Source organism: Glycine max, chromosome 14 (assembly GCF_000004515.6).
Source record: "Glycine max cultivar Williams 82 chromosome 14, Glycine_max_v4.0, whole genome shotgun sequence".
Taxonomy (NCBI): Eukaryota; Viridiplantae; Streptophyta; class Magnoliopsida; order Fabales; family Fabaceae; genus Glycine; species Glycine max.
In genome coordinates this window covers 46953614-46972362 of record NC_038250.2, presented here as the reverse complement: position 1 = coordinate 46972362, position 18749 = coordinate 46953614, and the positions used below count along the sequence as shown (strand labels likewise).

The 18749-nt window shown below is 35.4% G+C and overlaps 1 protein-coding gene across 1 annotated transcript; it reads left to right on the top strand.

The window, feature by feature from the left end:
- Positions 1-140: 140 nt before the first annotated feature.
- Positions 141-13468, top strand: LOC100776763 (clathrin heavy chain 1). The gene is made up of 30 exons (XM_003544252.5): positions 141-367; positions 598-802; positions 1033-1121; positions 1438-1516; positions 1692-1819; positions 3131-3229; positions 3329-3437; positions 3955-4034; positions 4123-4350; positions 4436-4501; positions 4983-5099; positions 5268-5465; positions 6280-6396; positions 6543-6602; positions 6877-6963; positions 7541-7624; positions 7725-7859; positions 7942-8004; positions 8081-8185; positions 8302-8414; positions 8522-8774; positions 8895-9031; positions 9105-9383; positions 9471-10473; positions 10721-11206; positions 11332-11502; positions 12065-12250; positions 12472-12594; positions 12689-12799; positions 12927-13468. Exons 1-30 carry the CDS (start codon positions 326-328, stop codon positions 13083-13085), a joined length of 5112 nt encoding a protein of 1703 aa, XP_003544300.1. The 5' UTR covers positions 141-325; the 3' UTR covers positions 13086-13468.
- Positions 13469-18749: the final 5281 nt, after the last annotated feature.

The following is an 18749-nucleotide window of genomic DNA, read 5'->3' as shown; positions in this document are numbered from 1 at the left end:
TTAACATAAAAGAGTGGAAATAACATTGTTGGTTTTACTTTGCGATATGTATTCTAAGTCCGTAAATGATTAGCCCAAAGCACAGATTTCTAGGCCCAAGCATTTATAACAGACTGAGTTTGATGTGAATTTCCCATTATACCCTCCCGGTTTCTCCTGTTCTGTTCGTCCGTCACACTCTTCTCTCTTCATCCTCCCTCTCTTCTTGGGCTTCGCTGCATCAGATCTCGCACTCGCAGCGTAACAAATTTCTTCCTCTAAACTTCAGCATTCTCTTTCTATCAAATCTCTCTCTCTCTCTCTCTGAAGCTCTGGTTCATGCGCAATGGCTGCAAACGCTCCTATCACCATGAAAGAGACCTTCACGGTTAGTGTCTCTGTTTCCCATTCCTACCCACTTCTTAATTTCCCATTTCCATACCAAAAATCAAAGCTTTTTTCATTTTCAGAAAATGGGGTTGTCTGTCTTGTTCCTTTCCTTCTTCAGATCCCAATGCCACACAACATTGTCACCATTTTCATTAGTGACCCCATTGTGAAGTTTCCACATTTTTTGTGTTTCTATTTTTTGATTTGCGATTCGGCGTTCTTTTGCAGCTGGGAAGCGTTGGAATCAACCAGCAGTTCATTACATTTACTCATGTGACAATGGAATCGGATAAATACATTTGTGTCAGGGAAACTGGACCTCAGAACAGTGTTGTTATCATTGACATGAGCATGCCAATGCAGCCTTTGAGACGGCCCATAACCGCTGATTCGGCTTTGATGAACCCCAATTCCAGAATTCTTGCTCTCAAAGGTAACGTTGGAGGCTCTGATTTGTGTTGGTATTTCCCAATTGCATCTTATGTATGTACTCTGATTTTGTGGTTATGGGAAGAATCGAAATCCACAAGTTGTGTGTACACATTTGATCATGTTGAATGATCAATGCGGTTCACGTCATTGTGATAGTTAATGATTTGGATAACTGTAGCTTGTGTAAATATGTGTTTTGTATGTCTCATGAATACGAGGTTCTATATGCAGCCCAAGTTCCAGGAACCACTCAGGATCATTTGCAAGTTTTTAACATTGAAACGAAAGCAAAGATGAACTCGCATCAGATGAAAGAACAGGTGTGAATTTGTCATAATGATTTAGAATAAGATACGATCAAGGCAATGTTGCGGGTTGATGCAGGCCAAATGGCCAATTGGGGTCAATTGGATCTGATCCACAATCACGAGTCATGACTTTATGCAGTTGTAGCAATCATGACTTTATGTGGTTGTGGCAGCCACCGCAGCCAAGATGTTGTGGCTGCATTGCATGATGTGATTTGCAATTTAAATCCTTGGATCTTACCTTGTAAATATTTTTTTGTAAGACAATGTGTTGGATTGTATACGTGATTATTAATTATATTGTGTTTTTATGTTCCATTTCCTATAGGTTGTCTTTTGGAAGTGGATAACTCCAAATACACTGGGAATTGTCACTCAGATGTCTGTATATCATTGGTCAGTTGAAGGTGAGTTTTTATGATTTTCCATTACGAAACAGATGTTTTAATTGCCTGTTCTCTTATGGAATTCTATTTTCTATCTAAATTTTATATTTGAACATCTTATACACCATCTTCATAGTATGCCCTGGAACACTTTAGGTTTGTGTATTTAATATCTTTACCATTTCTCATATCTTAGGCAATGGTGAGCCAATGAAGATGTTTGACCGAACAGCTAATCTGGCTAATAACCAAATTATTAGTTATCGTTGTGATCCTAATGAAAAGTGGTTGGTTTTGATTGGAATAGCTCCTGGTTCAGCAGAGGTATGCAGTTTCTTTCTGTTAATGATTTTCAGGCATTGATTTTTAGGTGCTAGAAATTCCTCCTATCAGCATATTAATAGGCTGAAAATTTCTGGCAATCTTACCTGTTCATAGTGGCCATTTGTAAGAATGACATTGGCATTGTCTCTTGAAATACTATAGGTGCTACCTTTACTTGTTCACCTAGTTAGAAATTTTTTGCAAACTATGGGGTGATCTAACAACCTCCCTGTTCCTCTCCCCCACCTTTAGAAGTTATGCTCTCAAAAAATCTCTTTTTGATGGGTATGTGTTGGTAATGTAAGTAGGCAGTTCCTGTCTGATCTTTTACCAAAATGTATTATAGATCACAAGCTTGTTATGAATCTATGCCGACAAACATGTCAAAGCACTGAGTTACAAAATATTAATGTTTCCTTTTGTAATTTTATGAATTAGATATATATTTTTCATCTACTCGGAAACTTTTTAAGGGTTTTACACATGTAATATTAAGATATATAAATATCAACAACATGCCCCCTCACGCCTAGGGCCATGGACCTAGAGCATGGAAAATGCGGGTGACCCAACAATGAATCTAGGATAGACTCTGGTAACTTCTTAAAATTTGAGAGTTGAACTCAACCCTACAAAATCAGCTTGTAAAAAGAGGACTGCTCGAGCCTTACCAGCACTACTTACTTAGGTCATATCAATAGTGATGTCAGACTAAACACACCCTCTCACACCTTGCACAATGAAAGTTCTGAAGGCTGCAATTAAGGCAGGTTTGGATTAGGGGTGACCATGGTTAAGGTGGTTTAGGGGTAACCACAATTATGGAAGCTTTCCAATGAATCAAATTAAGATATTCAAGTTTTTCTTACGAAGTAAATAAACCTGACGTATTTCTAATTATTCACTTGATGGTTTGTATCTATATTCTCTCAAGCTTTTATTTTGTATTATTTTTGCTCAAGCTTGTATTTTTTCCCGTTACCAGTTAAAACATTTAAAGGATTTTCTTAACTATGAGTACTAACTACAAAAAGGTTATGTATACTTTTTCTTTTTAAGCTAATGAGTTTTCTGTTTCTATCTTAAGAAGCATTGTTATCCTCCTTAAACTAGTTCTTGTACCTTATTAATAGAATTGTTTTTATTAATTAATGAATTATCGACTTATATTTTATGGTTAAGAAGTGCACATATTTTTTAAAATTAAAAGTTCCCGAAGCTTACATTTTTGTGTTATTTAAATTTCTGAACATCAAACCTTGTGAGATTATTAATTGTAAGAATAATTTTATCACATTTTGTTTGTTGTAGAGACCACAACTAGTAAAAGGAAACATGCAACTCTTCTCTGTGGATCAGCAACGTAGTCAGGCTCTTGAAGCACATGCTGCCTCATTTGCTTCGTTTAGAGTAATTTTGTCTCCTTTGTGATTCATTTATTTGGATATCAAATGTTATTTTAGTTTTGCTTCTAAATCAATGGACATTTTTAATTTATGCAACGTGTAGGTGGCTGGGAATGATAAGGATTCTACTCTTATTTGTTTTGCATCAAAGAGTATGAATGCTGGACAGGTTACATCAAAGATGCATGTCATTGAACTTGGTGCCCAGCCAGGTATAAGACAGCTAGATCATTGTATAGACTATCTATCTATTACCAACCTGTTGGGGCATTCCTATGGATTGATATGAACAATGTTAACCTATGTAATCTTCAGAAAATTTTCTTCCAAGTAGATATATTTTTTGTAATATTGATTCAACAAATTAATAATAACAGAGGTTGTGTAATATGAAGTGCCAGAGGTCATTAACATTGTACACAGTTAACTACCCTCTTCAAATGGAGTAAAACCTAAAAATACTTTGGACTAAACTATCTCAAAAAGATATAATTGAAAGCTATGATTGAGTGTCTTTTATTGGTATTATATTTAACTACTTCATATGCATTCTGACTTCTGAGTTTAGGCTTCTCTATTTTTGGCTTAATTTATAGTGGGTTTGTTCTTTTCTTTTGATGATTTAAACAGGTGAATCATTTTAAAATGAGACATATTAAGTAAATGTTTTTTTCCTTAGAAATTCATACTTCTTGATACCATCTGGTATATTGTGGCATTTGTTGTTAGGCAAACCATCATTTACTAAGAAACAAGCAGATCTGTTCTTCCCTCCAGACTTTGCTGATGACTTTCCTGTGTCAATGCAGGTATAAGTGTGAACTTCAATGATCAATTAATATTTTCTCCTTTCTTGATAGACATCTTGTAAAATATTTATCATGCTCTGTTGTGCAGATTTCAAATAAATATGGACTGATTTACGTTATCACAAAGCTTGGGCTGTTATTTGTCTATGATCTGGAGACTTCCACCGCAGTTTATAGAAACCGAATCAGTCCCGATCCTATATTTTTGACCACAGAAGCACCTTCAGTAGGGGGGTTTTATGCCATCAATAGACGTGGCCAGGTGTTGCTTGCTACTATAAATGAGGCAGCCATTGTACCTTTTGTTAGTGGCCAGGTAATTTATATAGTATGTTTTTGGGTAACAGAATTATGGGAATAATTTCTTTGGAACCTACTAAATGTTTCTGGAATTTTTGCAGCTAAATAATTTGGAACTTGCAGTTAATCTGGCTAAAAGAGGAAACCTCCCTGGTGCAGAAGAATTGGTAACTTGATTTACATTTGATTAATATTGTGCTGTTAACAATGTTGCCAAACTATACACATGCATATGGACTTTTGAGACTTACTGATTTTATTGAGTTGAATGAATGCTTTATGAGATCTAGAATATTTTTCAATTTTCTGGGGATGTTTTTTCTGAAAAGCATTCCAGGGGTGTGATCTGAACAATTATCAGCTAGGTGACTGACATAAAAGTGCATGAGAACTACAAACAATATTATGTGTGTGTAGTTTTTTTTATGTTGAGTACTACTAGAAAGGTCACTTTACAGCTTCAAGTTCAAGGTACCTGATTTTTATTTTAATTGTATTAGCGTATAATTTATCTTTTATGAACTTTTTTTTTCTTCCTAGTTGATTTGATAAAGTGGAAACTGGGAAGCATGGCTTTTTTGTTGTTTGTTTTTCTATTGGTTTTATAATTGACCTTCAATGATTGTCATGTTTCTGCCTTTTTCTCAGGTTGTCAAGCGGTTTCAAGAATTATTTGCTCAGACCAAGTATAAGGAAGCTGCAGAACTTGCTGCAGAATCTCCACAAGGAATTCTTCGAACTCCTGACACTGTTGCTAAATTTCAGGTACACTTTCGTATCTAGATTTTCTCTGTTGTACATGCCAGTGCTTCTTGCTCCTGTTAAGTGTTTTCTCTTAGTTGTGTGGTGTTTATTCATTGTGGCAATTTATATGGGAGTTCAATATGCTTTTTTTTCATCTAGTTCTTGATTTCTTTTATCAATTTTTTTCAGAGTGTACCTGTGCAAGCTGGGCAGACACCACCACTGTTACAGTACTTTGGTACTCTGTTAACCAGGGGAAAACTCAATTCTTATGAGTCATTGGAATTGTCACGGCTTGTGGTAAATCAAAACAAAAAGAATCTTCTGGAAAATTGGCTAGCAGAGGACAAACTTGAATGCAGCGAAGAGCTTGGTGACCTTGTGAAGGTTGTGATAGAAACTTAAATTGATTCTCTCTATCACTTTATCATTTGAGTACACACAGATACACACACACACACACACACACACACACACACATATAATATTTTAGTTTAGGGTTAGGGCTAGAACACAAGTTATTTCCTGTGATCCATGTTCCTTTGCTTATTGAAGGCTCTGATTACCATTCATATAAATTTGAGACTAATTATTATGAAATTACAAAAAGCAACTGTTCTTTTTATAATTGAAAGGATAACCTATCACTTAACATAAACTGTAACATTCTCCATCTTCTCGCTCTTCTGGTTACTGCTTTAGTTCACTTTGAGGATACTAATATTAATTTCAGTTTTCAAACTCTGGGCACTTGAGCTTATTAAAATAACTTTTGAAACAACTGTATGATCTGTTTTTTCTTGTTTTCGCAAGCTATAAATTGAAAATTATTATGAAAATAAGCCTCCATGAAAGCTGAATACAGCTTAGGAAGGTAATTGTTTAGGCAATAGGTATTGACTAATTTAATTTTACCATAAAAAAAATTATCAAATTCCTTTATAAGATTTTGTTGTCTGCTGAAATATCTATTCATACTCTATTAAACTTATTTAGTTGGACCGCAGTTACGACATGACAGTAGAGCACTAGAGCTTCTTTAATTAGCTCCATCAAGTACTTCTTAAGCTGTTTATCCATGAACAGATATTTATGTTACTGCCTTTTTTATTTCCTTGGAGGGAATTAAATGTCTGTTCAGTTTGCTTTATTTTTTATTTTGCTGATCTTTTTAATCTTATGAGACATGCATATAATGCAGACAGTGGATAATGACCTTGCATTGAAAATATTTATCAAAGCCAGAGCCACACCGAAAGTTGTGGCAGCATTTGCTGAGAGGAGGGAATTTGACAAGATTCTGATATACTCAAAGCAGGTAATGAAACAAATTTTTTATTAGGCTTTATTTTATAGAACCATAAAATAGTAGTAATATGAGTTATATTTTGGTCTCATTACATAATCTAATAATTTTTTTTATAGTAGATGTTAAATGTAATTTTTTCCTTTTAATTGCTGAAGGTTGGATACACTCCTGATTACATGTTCCTTCTGCAAACAATATTAAGGGCAGATGCCCAGGTTAGTGGTTTCTTTTAAAAATAAAATTTGAAGTGCTTATGCCTTACCTTCTATGAAATTCTTATATGGTACACTTGTTTCTGTTCTAATCATAGTTTAACCTGCATAAAATAATAGCAGTCATGAATGACAGTTGACAGTTAAATTAAATGCATCCTAACGGTGATGATTCTATATTGTTTATGATGCTTACCTAGTTACCTTTATACAATATCTAATATCTTGCCAGTTTACTCTTTTTTTATTTGTTTATTTAGAACTCGTTTTATTGCAGGGTGCTGTAAATTTTGCTCTGATGATGTCTCAAATGGAGGGGGGTTGCCCTGTTGACTATAACACAATAACCGATCTCTTTCTTCAGGTTTATCTATTTCTTCTATTGCTTTAATGATGTTGGGTTCATTGTCCTCTTCTATCATTTATATTTCGATCCACCATTTAAAGAATGAAGTATCACATATAGTCCTACCCAATTCCCCTCCCTCTGTTGCACTATCCTTTATAGAAGCACTATTGCTTGATTACTTGAGCCCATTCTACTGTTGTTTTTGAAAAACCATTAGTGTAATGTTTTAAATGGAAGAATGAAAAATGCTCGAGAATGCAGTAACTTTATCTTCCACGTAGTTCGAAATTGGAAATGACAATCTATATTAAACCAGGCCTTCCCTTTCTTAAAACCTGTCTTCCACTTAGTTGAATATTGAATATAAGAATCTATATTAAACCAGGCCTTCTGTTTCTTTAAACTTGGGTTAGTGTTTTTCTATAACTATCCTACTCAGGCTAAGATATTGGTATATTATTCCTTTAATTTTGATAATTGGGGACAATTTGTTAAAGTAAGAACCAATTATTCCCTTATGTTTCAAATTTATTTATGTGCTGGAATTGTTTACCCTTATTTTTGTTTATATGTTTCTTCTGTGGCTTTTTAGAGGAATTTAATCCGCGAGGCAACTGCCTTTTTATTGGATGTGCTGAAGCCAAACCTACCAGAACATGGATATCTTCAAACGAAGGTTCTCTTACTTTCTTTGCTGTAATCTCTATCCATGAGCCAATTGGTGTTATATAGTTTTGTTTTGTTTTTATATTTTTTTAAATATTTACTATTTTTAGGTACTGGAAATTAATCTTGTGACCTTTCCAAATGTTGCTGATGCTATATTGGCCAATGGCATGTTTAGTCATTATGACCGTCCACGGATTGCTCAGCTTTGTGAAAAGGCCGGCCTTTTCATTCGGGCTCTTCAGGTTCTTTGCTTCTATTCTTATGACTGACTGTTATTTCTTGTCAGAATAATTTCTTGAACCTTCTTGTGTGTTGCTTGTGCAGCATTATTCCGAGTTGCCTGACATCAAACGTGTCATTGTGAATACACATGCCATCGAACCGCAGGTTTGAATTTCAAGTGCTAAAGTGACTGGATCTATCTAAAAATTGTTATTTATTCTTATCATGAAATGATTTTCAGGCTCTAGTTGAGTTCTTTGGAACCCTTTCAAAAGAATGGGCGCTAGAGTGCATGAAAGATCTTTTACTGGTCAACCTTAGGGGCAACCTTCAAATAATTGTGCAGGTACTGTATTAGGGCTTGGTAGTCGGTATAATGTTTCCATGATATTTTTAACAATTATCTTTTTTTGGTTTTTTTATAATTTCAATAAAAGAATCTTACTAGTACATGATTTGCAGACTGCTAAGGAATATTGTGAACAGCTGGGTGTTGATGCATGCATTAAACTCTTTGAGCAATTCAAGTCCTATGAAGGACTATACTTTTTCTTGGGTGCATATTTGAGCTCTAGGTATTTCTTAAGAAGCAATGTACATGACACCAGTTCTCTACACAAACTATTGCTTTTCAAGTTCTATTTACTTTTCTAATTTTGGCTTTTTATTCTGTCTTGTACAGTGAGGATCCTGATATTCACTTCAAGTATATTGAAGCAGCTGCTAAAACTGGACAAATTAAGGAGGTGGAGCGTGTTACTCGGGAATCAAACTTTTATGATGCTGAGAAGACCAAGAACTTTCTAATGGAGACCAAGCTTCCAGATGCACGACCATTGATAAACGTGTGTGATCGTTTTGGTTTTGTTCCGGATCTCACCCATTATCTCTATACCAGCAACATGCTTCGTTATATTGAAGGATATGTTCAGAAGGTATTTGTTGTGACTTGTAAAGTGTGGTATTTAATTTTTATGATTCTCATTGGAGTGTATTTCAAATCTTTCTACGCTGATATCAAACATGAATTTCTTATGTTATCCTTCTTGCTATAGGTGAATCCAGGAAATGCTCCTCTAGTTGTTGGACAATTATTAGATGATGAATGCCCTGAAGATTTCATTAAAGGTCTTATACTTTCAGTTCGTTCTCTTCTTCCAGTTGAGCCTTTAGTTGAAGAATGTGAGAAGAGGTGTGCAAGTTTTTTCCACCCTGCATCCCCAAATTACCATATTATTTTTTCTCATTGCACTTTCTATGCGCAGAAATCGTCTTCGCTTGCTTACTCAGTTTTTGGAGCATCTTGTAAGTGAGGGAAGCCAGGATGTGCATGTACATAATGCTCTGGGTAAAATTATCATTGACAGCAATAACAATCCTGAGCATTTTCTTACAACCAACCCATATTATGATTCTCGTGTTGTTGGTAAATATTGTGAGAAGCGGGATCCTACACTTGCTGTTGTTGCTTACCGAAGGGGGCAATGTGATGATGAGCTTGTTAATGTTACCAATAAAAATTCCTTGTTCAAACTCCAAGCCAGGTGTGTGTACTGTCCTTCATTAAGGTGTCATTGTATTTCATAATGTTAGTTTGGGACACTCATGTTATTTCTTGATGTTTGTATCAGATATGTCGTGGAGCGTATGGATGCTGACCTCTGGGAGAAAGTTCTTAATCCTGAGAATGAGTTCAGAAGGCAGTTGATTGATCAAGTGGTGTCCACTGCTTTGCCTGAAAGCCAGAGTCCTGATCAAGTTTCAGCTGCAGTGAAAGCTTTTATGACTGCTGATCTTCCCCATGAGTTGATTGAGCTTCTTGAAAAGATTGTCTTACAAAATTCTGCTTTCAGTGGAAACTTTAATCTGCAAAATTTGCTGATCCTCACTGCAATCAAGGCAGACCCCTCAAGAGTCATGGATTACATTAATAGGCTGGACAACTTTGATGGCCCTGCTGTTGGGGAGGTGGCAGTAGAAGCAAACCTATATGAAGAAGCTTTTGCCATTTTCAAAAAATTTAATTTGAATGTTCAAGCTGTTAATGTCCTACTAGATAACCTTCGGACCATTGATCGAGCTGTGGAGTTTGCATTCCGGGTTGAAGAAGAGGCTGTATGGAGCCAAGTGGCTAAGGCACAACTAAGAGAAGGCTTAGTAAGTGATGCAATTGAGTCATTCATCCGTGCAGATGATTCCACTCACTTCTTAGAGGTTATAAAAGCTTCCGAAGATGCAGAAGTATACCATGACCTAGTAAGGTACCTTCTCATGGTTAGGCAGAATACCAAAGAGCCCAAGGTGGACAGTGAGCTCATATATGCATATGCAAAGATTGACCAACTTGGAGAAATTGAAGAGTTTATATTGATGCCAAATGTTGCTAATTTACCAAATGTTGGAGACCGTTTGTATGATGAGGCTCTCTATGAGGCTGCAAAAATTATATTTGCTTTTATTTCAAACTGGGCTAAGTTAGCAGTGACATTGGTGAAGCTTAAACAATTCCAAGGTGCTGTTGATGCTGCTAGGAAAGCAAACAGTTCAAAAACATGGAAGGAAGTTTGTTTTGCCTGTGTTGATGCTGAGGAATTCCGATTGGCTCAGATTTGTGGTCTTAATGTCATCATTCAGGTGGCATTCTTTTTTCTAGAATATTTTTACATTTTTATCTTTATCCTGATAATCCAGTTACCCCTGCCTCCCTCAAATTTTGAATATAAAAATTTACTAATCATGTTGCAAATCTCTATGTGCAAGTTAATGAGTTGTGTTATGAAAATTGGGAAATGTAGAACATTGGCAACAAGTGCCAGATAGACTGTTGATTAGTTTGTTATTTTCTGTTGTTTGACTGCTAATTCTCTTTATTATTATGAAGGTGGATGATTTGGAAGAGGTTAGTGAGTTTTATCAGAACAGAGGATGCTTTAATGAACTCATATCTCTAATGGAGAGTGGACTTGGACTGGAGCGTGCCCATATGGGTATCTTTACTGAGTTGGGAGTTCTTTATGCAAGATATCGTCCTGAGAAGTTAATGGAGCACATTAAGCTGTTCTCAACTCGGCTTAACATTCCCAAGCTTATTCGAGCCTGTGATGAGCAGCAGCATTGGATGGAACTTACATACTTATACATCCAATATGATGAGTTTGATAATGCTGCAACTACTGTAATGAATCACTCTCCTGAAGCATGGGACCACATGCAATTCAAAGATATTATAGTTAAGGTTGCAAGTGTGGAGCTCTACTATAAGGCTGTTCACTTCTACTTGCAAGAACATCCTGATATTATAAATGATCTTCTTAATGTACTTGCCCTTCGTGTGGACCACACCCGTGTTGTGGATATAATGCGGAAGGTCTGTAGGTCTCATTCTATTTTCTAATGTGTTAAGTTTTAATCTTCTTTTGGTGAAGTTAATAACTGTTTGAAAATATTTTATGCAATATTCTTATTTGTTGCTTGATTTTTTCTGGTTTTTAGGCTGGCCACATCCGATTGGTTAAGCCGTACTTGGTTGCAGTTCAAAGCAATAATGTGTCTGCTGTTAATGAAGCTTTGAATGAAATTTATGTTGAGGAGGAGGACTATGATAGACTTCATGAATCAATAGATCTGCATGACAACTTCGATCAGATAGGTCTTGCACAGAAGGTGAATCTTCCGTATCTTTCAAATTGCTAAAATTGAAATCTGAATCTTACTGAGAAACTTAGGGGTCATTTGGTTTGAAGAAATGTTTTTTTTTTTTTCTGTTTCTATTTTTACATTTAATTACAAAAATATCACTTTATTTTCATTTTGTTTCCTAATTTCAAAAGTTTATATAACAGTGGAAACAGAATTTTTTGTAATTATAACAGAAAACTGTGAGAGGGCGAGCCCTGGTGCAGCGGTAAAGTTGTGCCTTGGTGACTTGTTGGTCATGGGTTCGAATCCGGAAACAGCCTCTTTGCATATGCAAGGGTAAGGCTGCGTACAACATCCCTCCCCCATACCTTCGCATAGCGAAGAGCCTCTGGGCAATGGGGTACGAAGTTTTTTATAACAGAAAACTGTGAAATCACAAGTTTTATTGTTTCCTATACAAATATTTGAAATGGAAACAAGGTTACATTTTTGTAATTAGAAGTGAAGACATAAAACATTTTGTTAAACCAAGCATAGCCTTAAAGTTTGACAATTAGTGATTGGCTTTAACAATGTGTATGTGCAGATTGAGAAGCATGAGCTTCTTGAGATGAGGCGTGTTGCTGCTTACATTTATAAGAAAGCTGGAAGATGGAAGCAGTCCATTGCTTTGTCAAAAAAAGACAATCTTTACAAGGACTGTATGGAAACTTGCTCTCAATCTGGTGACCGTGAACTCTCGGAGGATTTGCTTGTTTACTTTATTGAGCAGGTCTATTTTCTTATTCCCTTCCTTGAAATACCAAACTCTTCTATTCATATCTCAAAACCTTGCCAGGTCCCACTTTGTGGTTTGACCTCTGCTAAAAATTAAATAGCTTTCATAAATACATTGCTTCACCTCACCTTTGTTTTCTTTGTCATGCTTCTTTGGTCTTAATTTTAAATTTTAACAAAGGAGTTATGTTAATATTATTCCCTGTATCTTTCCAGGAGAAGAAAGAATGTTTTGCATCTTGCCTCTTTGTCTGTTATGATATAATACGGCCAGATGTTGCTCTTGAGCTAGCTTGGATGAACAATATGATTGATTTTGCTTTCCCATACCTCTTACAGGTATATTTTCCACTGGGGTTTCGTTCACTATATTTATTACTGGATGATTTTTCTTCCTTTTAATGATAATCATTTTTTAATATTTCCCCCCTAGTTTATTCGAGAGTATACTGGTAAAGTTGATGAGCTTATCAAGGACAAAATTGAAGCACAAAAAGTGGAGAAAGCTAAAGAGAAGGAAGAGAAGGAAGTTCTTGCACAGCAGGTACTCTCCCCCCTCCCCCAATATCAAATCCTTTCCTAATGAAGTCAGATAATATCCTTTTTCTTTTGGGCACATATTTTATCTTATATTTGGCTATCAAATTAATACTAGTTTCAATTATCTCCAGAATATGTATGCCCAGTTACTACCACTTGCTTTGCCTGCACCACCAAGTATGGGTGGAGGAGGGTATGCACCACCAACACCCCCTATTGGTGGTATGGGGATGCCTCCGATGCCCCCTTTTGGCATGCCTCCAATGGGCGGTGGCAGCGGCTCCTACTGATCTCTCTATTCAAGACAGGAGAAATTTTTGCTATAAATTTTATTGGAGAAGCTAGGTACATTAACACGATGAATGAAAGCATCTACCTTAGCCCTTCTGACGACTGTGGCTTTTTTGCATGGAAAGTTAGTCAATTGCTGAATAGATTGGGTTGTCTGATCAATCCTGTGAGATGATTGAATCTTCTGAGGCTTTAGTTTGGTTTCTGTATGTATAGTTGATTCTTTCTCACAAATAATTGTTTTCTTAGTTGTGTAGTCATGTGTATTCTGATTAGGATTTCACTCAAATTTTGTTCGGTTAATTTGGTATATAAATATTCATCAAATATTAGTAATGTTCTCTTTGTGCAGGTTGGTTTCCCTTCTGCCTTTCACTGACAAGTTTGGTTTATTTGATTTGTTTTTGTTGTTTACTAGTTCCGTAAGTTACCTTATTCTGAATATCCATGTTTATTTGGAGAACTGAAATTTGTATTTCATGATAAAACCCTCAAATATCATTTAAGAACCAGTGTTAAGCCTGGAGTTAAATTCATATAAACCAATTCGGGCACTCCTTTTCAAAGGGTCCTGCTACTTACACACTGCCCACTTTTTTTATATATATTTTCTTGACAAAAAATACCCTTAACAAAACTAGTTTCTGTTTTGTTAAGATACGTAATGAAAGTTTTTTTTTAAAAAAAAATGGTGAGCAATGTGAAGAACAAAAGGGGCGGTGCCAATAGCTAGGCCTCTTTCAAAACTTTGAAAGGTGGGTCATGCTTGAACCGTGCTCATTACTTTCATGATTTTCACCCGATAGGTATGAATTGACTGACTCCTCCATGATTAGAAAAGAAAAAAAAAAGTGTGTTAAAAATAGAAAGGAAAGACATTTTCCATAGGAGATTTCCATAACAGGACCAAAACTATTGACAATAATCCAAACTCCAAAGTTATTTTATATTATACAAAACACAAGAAAACAGTTTACTTTAACAGGAAAATAAAAGATTTTCTTGGCGAAAAGTTACCATTTTTTAAAGATAGAATTTACCTTTTTGAAGAGAAAGTTATTTTTCATTACAAAATATACAATAGAAAATTCCATAGGATGCTGACGATCTTTTCGCTGTAAAATTTGTTTCGGATCAAATAACAAAGGCTCAATATTACCCAAAACACCAACGAGGTTCAAAAGGGGCCAATGTCATGGTTCAAACAATCAAGGTCTGTCTTACTTGGTACTTCACGCACACACGCCCTAATTAGGAAGGAAGTTTCCTACGTTCACGTTATTCACATTTAACAATGTTAAAATATTCATAATTTTAAGGAATTATCTCATGATAGTACTTGACTAACTTGGTTGTTACTCACCACCTACAACAAAGTTGTCTAGAAGTTTATCTTTTAGAGCAAATTATACTCAATTCTTATGTTTAACACTTATTAGTTATTTACATTCAAATTGACTCCTTTCTTTGATCCTATACAAAATTTTCTTATTATTTGAATTTTCTTCTAGAGACACATTTATCCCATAATGGACCTCTTTCCGTTTGTCATTGTCATGTGCTACATACATGCATATTTAATGAAAATTTTGGGCAAAAATGTTCTTATCTTCATCCTCTGTGTAAAGTTCCAAGCCAAAAGTGGGAATTGAATTTTTTTTATCACTAAGGTTTAGGTGGTTTAAATGCAAAGTGGAAGATTGTATTTTACTATATGAAGCTTATTTAAATGGATGTATTGGAAGTTGTTTTTGTTTCAACTTTCAAGAGAACTTATTTATTATAGTTGGTAGCAATCTTCACTATAAATAGAGAACATAATTAGTGGAGAAATAACACACGTGAAGAAAGAGTGTGTGAGAAGAAAGATTGTGAAACAAAGTTACTTTGTTGAGAGAAAATTATCTTTGTGTGAAAGTATTATCATTTCTTGTAACCATTGAGTGAGGTACTCAAGTTTGTAGAGTGATACACTATTTTTAGGATGAGTTATAATCTTGTAATCATTTTTGTGATATGGAAATACTTTTTTAGACGGTTTCGTGGGCTTAGGCAAAAGGTGTCAAACCACGTTAAATTCTTGTGTTTGTTATTAATTTTCCTACAGTGTAATTTTGTTGTATTCTCACAATCCTTAATGAGTGTGGGTAATTTTTTGTTTGTGTGAGAGTTGATTACCCAACAGTAGTATCAGAGCTATGGCCTGGAGCACACAAAGGTTCGAGATATCGTTGGTTGATGGAAAAATAAATTTTATGATTTGACAGAGTACTTTATTCAAGACCTTTTGGTGCAACAAGGTCTTGATTAGGCGTTAGAAGATGAAAGGCCGACTTCTATAAATGAAATCAAGTGGACTAAGATCCAAAGGAGGGTTGTGAGCACGATTCTGTTAGCCCTTGCTCCCGAGATAAAACACAACGCATTGAAGGAGACAACACCAAAGGCCTAATAGGAGAAGCTTGAGAATATCTATGCGTCAAAGTCACTAACCAATCGCCTCTGTTTGAATATGGAGTTGTATCAACTCAAAAAGGAGATGGAAGGAGATCTCCATGACCACATCAACAAGTTCAATCAACTAGTAAGTCAATTTTTTAATGCAGATGATAAACTCTTTGATGAGGAGCATGCGTTGTTGTTGTTGGTCTCACTACCAAGGTCCTTCAAAGCTTTGGTTCAAACGTTGTTTGTGGGAAGATCAACTTTGAATTTGGCCAAGAACACGTTGTATATGAAGGCCAAGAACACCATAAACAATGACATTCAAAAGCTCTCCTCACTTAACCCTAAACCCAGAAAAACTTGATAAATTACTTGCAACTTGATACACAATAAGATTTTTTTTATATTTCTAGCAGCACCATTAATTCAAATAAGCCCCGTCAACCTCCATTTGAGACTAAAACATGACTTTCAATACAATTTTTGAATCTTTTCATATGCAAATTTAATTACTTTTAACATAAACAAGAAGATCAATTAGTAGGAATGTAGGATTAGTCTGGGAACACGTGGGTGAGGTGCATGGCCAAAATAAACGATTGTGTAGTTTTTTAGTCCCAGGAAATAAAATGACTTCTTAAGTTGCATAAAAAAGCTTGATAATCACTCACCTCACTTCGGTCCTTCACCATTAAAGAACATTCAAACACAAACACACTGTGAGACAACCTAGATCTAAAAAATGAATAGATATCCGTCTTTCCCTCTTCCTAACTTGAAAAGGTCGTTGTGACTCGCACACGCTCCCATCACCATGGATGTGTTGCGTGATTGTGCAGGAGAAAGGAAAAGTAGGCGTCAGAGAGAGAAAGAGAGAGAGGTGAGATCCTATGCGGTTCATAGTCTAGATCAGGCGACAAAGAGGTTCGATCTGGTGATGATGAGTTTAGATCTGGCAATGGAGTGCATATTTGACAATGAAGCAGAGGCACGAAGGTGGTGGTGGTTGTGGTTATGGACAGAGTGCGACGCAAAGTTTAGTGGTCGTTATGGAGGGGTGTGGCGGTGAGGGTAGAGGATGAAGAAGCGGTGGATGAAGAGGCAATCGTCAGGCTTAGGAATGACAATCTACACGGAGTCCTATGGGTGTATATAAGAATATCTACAAGCAAAAAGGATAATTATTCACATACATATTGAGATTGGGCACGAGATGATATTTAACCATAAATTTACACAGATATAAATGTGAGTATCAATGCGAGTACTAGTATTATAATATCTGTCCCACCTTGCATGTTATAATTTGTTACATTAATAAATAATATGTATTATATATGTGAAAAATAATTATGTATTTTTATTTTGGGACTAATACTGTATCTATAATAAAGCTATAAAGTAGTGGAGTAAAACCCTAAATCTAATCCTCTCATTTGTGATTTTTTATAATAATCTTCTATTGGTAGTTTTAATTATTGATTCTAATGATGGGGTCAAATATTCTATCAATTTGTGCTTTTTTATAATTTATAATATATAAGTCTTAAAAAGTACTGTCATCACATAAGAACAACTTTAGTGTCAGATCATGAGTAAGGATCTTGAGTTCAAGATCTGGTCTTGTATGGATCTTGCAATAAAGGTGTAGCAGAGATTTTTAGGGTGCAAAATGAGTTCTTGTACAAGAATCTTGAAGATCTCTGCACAAGCTTTAAAAAACAAAAAAAAAATACTTTAAAACAAAAACTAACCAATTGCAACCCGTGAAAAGAAGGTCAATGAAGGAAAAAAAAACCAACAGAAAAGGAAGAACAAAAAAAATGGACTTGCGTGGAGGCCACAGAGGAGGAGGGAGGCCATGGGTGGGGGCGGAAGGGAAAAGGAAGATGGGGGAGGGGAGACCGTTGAAGGAAAAGGAAGAAGAAGAGGGAGTAGGTCGTGGAAGGAAGAAGGGGGAGGGGCAGAAGAAAGGAAGAAGAAGAGGCAAGAGACAAAATTGAAAAAAAAAAGTGATGGTCACGTACAAAAAGTGGGGTCCACATGGGACTTATAAAAAGTTATATAAGATCCAAAAATTAGATTTAGCACTAAAGGAAAAAAAAAACCAACAGAAAAGGAAGAACAAAAAAAATGGACTTGCGTGGAGGCCACAAAGGAGGAGGGAGGCCATGGGTGGGGGCGGAAGGGAAAAGGAAGATGGGGGAGGGGAGACCGTTGAAGGAAAAGGAAGAAGAAGGGGGAGTGGGTCGTGGAAGGAAGAAGGGGGAGGGACAGAAGAAAGGAAGAAGAAGAGGCAAGAGACAAAATTGAAAAAAAAAAAAAGTGATGGTCACGTACAAAAAGTGGGGTCCACATGGGACTTATAAAAAGTTATATAAGATCCAAAAATTAGATTTAGCACTAAAGGAAAAAAATAAGAAAGATCTCCAATCCTACGTGGCGTTGTGGGGTCCACCAAAAAATTGTCTAAGATCTCAATTTGTAATCTACTACTAAAATTGCTCTAATGTCTAAGTTTAATTAGAATTTTTGTTAAACGATTAGAACATTATAAACTTTAAGAACCACTATATCCAAGTTAAATGATTATATTTGTAATGTTATTTATTTATGACTTGAGTTTAAATGAATCAATGTTATGCTTGCTTGTTTTTAATATTATGTATGAGTATTTTAAAATACATGTATGAGAACAAATACGATAAAATCCTATCAAGATATTATCCATTGTCATCTCTAATGAGAATTAACTAAAAGGGTATTTAAGACATATTTCAATTAAAATCTAACATCATTAGTAACAGTGATATTTCATGAAAAGCAAAAGAAATATATTTTAATAAAAAAATACAAGTATAATAAGTCTTAAAAACGAAAAAGAAAAGATGAATATAATTTGTTCTATCATTTATCAATATATTGTTATTTTGTGGGTTCGAATACTAATGAAGAGTGTTAGAGTGCTCTTATAAGTCTTTCAAACCCCTCACCTTTTTCTTGGATCAATATTCAGCTTCATCTTTAATCCTCAAGTGGGCCGAATCGAACCACCTTCGGAGACTCAGCTTAATAGAAAAAAAAAAAAAAAATCTACAAACTCATTGCAGTTATCGTAACATTTGATTTAATTACCATAATCTTTCTCCGCAAAGCTGGGAAAGAGGCTTGAAAGTTCAACAGAAAGGACCAACGAACTGCAGTAATGGTTGAACTAT

Excerpts from the sequence above, each read along its gene's own strand:
- LOC100776763 (XM_003544252.5), top strand. The coding sequence starts at position 326 with ATGGCTGCAAACGCTCCTATCACCATGAAAGAGACCTTCACG. Across the intron at positions 5,100-5,267 it reads ACACTGTTGCTAAATTTCAG|AGTGTACCTGTGCAAGCTGG; the intron begins GTACACTTTCGT and ends AATTTTTTTCAG. Across the intron at positions 8,415-8,521 it reads GGTGCATATTTGAGCTCTAG|TGAGGATCCTGATATTCACT; the intron begins GTATTTCTTAAG and ends TGTCTTGTACAG.